This window comes from Solanum tuberosum, unplaced genomic scaffold (genome assembly GCF_000226075.1).
Source record: "Solanum tuberosum cultivar DM 1-3 516 R44 unplaced genomic scaffold, SolTub_3.0 scf00284, whole genome shotgun sequence".
In the NCBI taxonomy this organism is placed as follows: Eukaryota; Viridiplantae; Streptophyta; class Magnoliopsida; order Solanales; family Solanaceae; genus Solanum; species Solanum tuberosum.
In genome coordinates, this window is record NW_006239212.1 from 107401 (window position 1) to 112473 (window position 5073).

Consider the following 5073-nt stretch of genomic DNA (forward strand, 5'->3'; position numbering starts at 1 on the left):
CAGAGTGTTGGGCATGTTGTATAAGTTATGAAGCTAGAAAACCCCCCCCCCCCCCCCCCCCCCCCAAAATAACAAAATCCAAGAAACAGAAGCATGGTATTTCTCAAAAAAACTGCAAGGTCTATTTAGTCCATTTGTTAAGGTGATTGGATATATGCATGATTATAACTTCGGGAGTATTAAGGTGGTTGACCACATGGGTGATCAACATTCTTCCCGTTGCATATATGCAAATTATTGATTTATAACTTCGGGGGTTAATTGTTCTGCCTTTAACCCCCTCTAGGACTGTCACTCTTGAAGTTTCAAGAGCTTTATCATCTTGTTGTGATTCCTTACACATAATTCAGACATGGTATCACAATGAAGAATGTAATTAATAAAGGAACTGCACAATCGACAAAGAAAACATGGGATGTGTGGATAACAAAGGACATTATATCTTGAAACTGATTTAAATGCAGAGAAGCAATAAATACTAAGAAACTAGTTCAATGTATTACCATGATGTGAGGCTGATGGACCCGGATAGTAGGAGGGTGGATAACCTGCAGGAGGATATCCACCATGTGGAGGATATGCAGGTGGCGGGTATGCCCCTGGTGGAGGAGGATATCCTGCTGGCGGGTAACCACCGTGAGGAGGATAGCCAGAAGACGGGTACCCGTACCCTTGTGGTGGATATCCATATCCTTGAGGTGGATATGCCCCATAGCCTCCATGGTGATGGCCCATAGCATATCCAGCAAGACTAGAAAACAGTCCTTTGTCAGTATTTTCATTCTTGTCCCCCATTTTTCTTTTCAGATTCAATTATCAGAGCCTGGATCAAGAACAATAAGGATGTAAATATTCACATTGGATTATTCGGCTAGGTCAAAGGCAGAACATTAGTTTCCAACTTTTCTTAAATTGAATTCCACCCAACCTCCATCACTATGCTTAAATCTACGAATTTACTTAGCCACTCGACATCAATAAAAACATGTAACACAAGTAGAGAATGATTCATATAGCCAACAAATTAAATATTTGGTGAATCACAAACAAATTTCAAACCATCCTTGAAGTCAATTGTCTTATGTTCTATGATTAAACTCATTACTACATTTCGTCTTTTTAAAGATCATGAACAAACTAGCCTGATAAACATACAACAACTCGGCATGTCACAACTCGATATACTGAATAATTACACAAACACAAAGAAGAATTTACAAAAAACTACAAGTTTTTCTATACCAACACAAATTGTTTCCCCGATATCCGAAGGGAAAACACAATAACTCCTCATAAATAAGATCAATCATCAATTATCACAACTAAAACACGACTATACTAAATCCAAAGATTTGGCTAGTTCTTTTCTACTATGTGATTAGGGGATACAGAACATAAAAGGACCAAAAATCTAAAACAAAACCACCAGAATTAGGCCTATTTCATTCTGCAAAAACAAGAATAAGCCTAATTAAAGATCGATTCAGCAAAACAGATACATGATCACATGCTAAAAACACCAAGAAAGATCAAAATCAACAGTAAATCAGAAAAACAAACATGGGTATTTCGAAAAACAGAATCTTGAAACTATCACCTAAACCCCACCAAGAAAAACGAAAAAAAAATACTAATAATCTTGAAACCATCAGAAAAACAAAGCAGTAAAGATGGGAAATGAAATTCTATTGAAACCCCAAATACCAAAAAATATTAAAATTGATGGAAGGAGAAGAAAAGAATCACCTTTGTAATTCAATTTTTGTTCAACACAGAGATCACCTGAGATATAAAAACTTATTCAGAATTTTTGTAAATTTATACAAATCAAATTACCATATTAAGTAATACTAAAAATATATATATATATATATAGGAATCGTATCCTTGTAATTTCCTTTACGCGTTACTTCTGCGTGTTACTTTTTATTATGGAGAATTTTGTCCTTTTTTTTTCTTGTTTCATTTATTGGGTTTACCGTTTTTAAAAAAGAATGCTCTAACTTGATTTAGCACGAATAATTTAAAAAAATAAATTGTTTTTTTTAATATTATAGTCTTAGATTAAAATTATGTTAAATATATTAAAATACATTTAATTTTACTATCTTAGACATGACACTTAAAAAAATTAATATTAAAGCATTGCCAAAAAAGAAATGATGATAAATATTTTTTGGTTATGTAATGGATATTGATTAGAGAATACGTATGCATGGAGTGTCCATGTATCAAGGAATAAAGTAATCGAATCTTACTGGTTAATAAACTTAAATAATTCTTAAAATGGATAGAATATTAGGACAAATGTTAATAATTCTTTTTTAATTAATTAATAAAAAAAATTCCAAAACATCAAAATTGACCAAGACGGATCGACTAATTTTGTTGGACAAAGACCAAACTTGTGATAATTGGTTAAAAGGATTGTGTCATTTATATTAATTAAGGAAAATTTAACACATTTATGTAAATTTCGAGTTTGATAATTACACACAACTAATATAATATAACACACTTATCCAAAAATCAGTTACAACAACAAACAAACAAACAAAAAACCAAGAAGAAAATTAGGTAGTACAAAAATGACCATATTTAAAATAATTGACTGTGTATAATAAAAAACACAAAAAGATTATAATGAAGAAATTATGACTATTAATTAACGAGTAATAAAACTTACAATTGAAATAAGTTATTAAACTGTTTAGCATGCATGAGTATATTAAATAAGGCACTTGATTTAACGTTCAAACTTTTAGTACTACTCAACAAACGGGTGGTTTACCAAATCTCCACCCTCTAGAATGATATATACAAGTTTTCTTTTTCTTTTATACGCTTTTAAACATGTTAAGGATTGTTGGACCGTATATTGAAAAGTAGTCATCAACAAGTATATTTTCATAAAATTACTACGATAATTCCTCTCCTTCCTCTTGAACTTTGAACAAAAAGTCAAATCACACCTTCAACAAATCGTAAAAGAAAATTAAAGTTATCCAGGTGTTTAAAAAGGCATAAATATATATATGTATAATGTATAATTATTCGTGGCACAAATTAAAGTGGCACATTTTCTTTAGAAAGTTTCACTACTTTAAAAGAACGCTACATAAACTAATGGGTGATAATTGGCTGTGGCATATTCTAAAGAGGAAAAAGGAAGGGAAAAAATGACGATCAGTAGAAAAGAAAGGATGCATCTCAATTCCCTTTTCTTCAACTACAGAATCTGATGCTAAACCTTAGAATTTTTGGCGGGTTCAGATGAATTCAATAAATTTTTGCGAAGTCCAAAACTCATTAACTTCACATTCTGGCTCCACTTTGGATTACAAAACAAGCAAAGCATGTCACTAGTTATGAATATAAAGATACCACTACCCCACCTCTTTTTCGAATAGTAAGCGCACCAAAATCAGGACCAAATCGAATTTAAATCTTGACAGTTTTTTATTGAAAGCATTTTGGCTTTAATGCCATAAAATGGGCTCTTTACCACAACATGTCATGCCTTAGAATATCCTACATTGAAAGCTTCATTTTTCCTCCTTCCAAGAAATCAAGAGAATTGAACCTGTATGCACTTAATAGTTTAGTTCCTCTTGTACGTGAGAACAACACGAACTGTTACAGATTAACCAGCATATTGTTTACCAACTAAAAACAATACACTCCATGGTACAAACTACAAAGATCGAACGAAGAAAAAATGAAAAGAAACGGGAAAAAAGAGCTAATGTTTATATGAGATGTAGGTGACATGCTCTCCTTTTGAAGGGGCTTCATTATGCCATCAAACCACTCGCTCGACTATCAACTGCTGAACTTCAAGCTCCATGGTTTTAACTTTGCATTGTGGGAGACATTAGAATGAGTTGTACAAATATAGATGTGTTGAAGGGTACTGCAAAGACCCATAATAATGTCAGGAGAAAGTTGAGAGCAAAATTGTGTGATCCTAAACTCCAGAACAGCAAGTTATGAACCAGAGAGTTAGTGTTGAACTTTTTTGTAAACCCTTCTGTAGATTTTGCAACCTTCATATTCTGCATGAATCTCCCTTTCAGTTCTTATCCCCATTGGGTTGTTCAAAACCCACCCATCACCATCACAAGGTAAACTTGGGTCAACACTATCTATATGTACTAGTTTATCAGGTACAGCATCAAAATAATTTCTCATGTCAAGCGCAACATCGAGCACATCAGATTGTATAAAGACCTATCAACCATCAATTAGAAAGCTTAGGCAACAATGAAACACAAAAGATTATGCATGTGATGCTCAGCTGAATTTATAAGTGCATGCTCATTGTTGGGCTTTGTTTTCTTAAGAACATAGAATAATAAGATGGAAAGGATGTGTGCAGTACATTTATGAAACAAACCAGAAGCTAAATTTTATTCAGAAAAAGTAAGGCAACCTATATATTATTAAATCAGACAAATAGCTGGCTTTACAATCACTTTTATGCCATGTACACTGCTCTCAAATCAAAACCGACTTATTTTAGGACCTACCAAGAAGGTTAGGAAACGGTAGACCATTTTAGCCATAAAATAGGGTAGATAACCTGTTAAAGCATTGTGTTACACTTTTCAACTGAAACCACTGAGAATTGACATCATGATATTTTGGTGATGTCAAGCAAAGTAAATCACAAGTTTGGAGAGAAAGGTCAAAGCCTAAAAGAATCTGAGACATTTGGAGCTAACACCTTGGGTACAAGTTTTGGATCATCTATTTTGAACAACCATGGATCCAAGTCCATAAGATGCATATCCCTTCACTCTCCCTTGTCCAGTCCCTGATACCAATTGGAACTAATATACGTACTGCGTAGTTGGGCAATTGACCATGCTTCAATTTCAACTGGTAACCACATAACTACTGCACACATTAGGAAATTACTTAAACCCTCTTCTTTATTTTCCTGAAAAGAAGATTGATGCACTGCAGCCACAAATGCGTAACCACATAACTACTGCACACATGAAAGCTCATTGTTTTCCCTTTTTTTTCTTCTTTTTTTGTGGTGGAGGGGGGGGGGGGGGGGGTCATTTT

General features: G+C 33.6%; 2 protein-coding genes across 2 annotated transcripts in view; both read right to left on the reverse strand.

Moving 5' to 3' along the window:
• The window catches only part of LOC102584329 (glycine-rich protein A3), a 3280-nt gene extending 1333 nt beyond the window's left edge, over positions 1 to 1947 (reverse strand). Inside the window, exons 1-2 of the mRNA XM_006359051.2 lie at positions 1747 to 1947; positions 504 to 823 (exon numbers count right to left, since the gene is read on the reverse strand). Coding sequence (XP_006359113.1) covers positions 504 to 795 — 292 coding nt within the window. The 5' untranslated portion in view covers positions 796 to 823; positions 1747 to 1947. The remainder of the gene's footprint in view (positions 1 to 503; positions 824 to 1746) is intronic.
• A 1567-nt stretch (positions 1948 to 3514) lies between these two features.
• Positions 3515 to 5073, reverse strand: part of LOC102584671 (tRNA (guanine-N(7)-)-methyltransferase) — a 5872-nt gene continuing 4313 nt past the window's right edge. Inside the window, exon 8 of the mRNA XM_006359052.2 lies at positions 3515 to 4230. Within this exon, the coding sequence (XP_006359114.1) occupies positions 4003 to 4230 (228 nt within the window). The 3' untranslated portion in view covers positions 3515 to 4002. The remainder of the gene's footprint in view (positions 4231 to 5073) is intronic.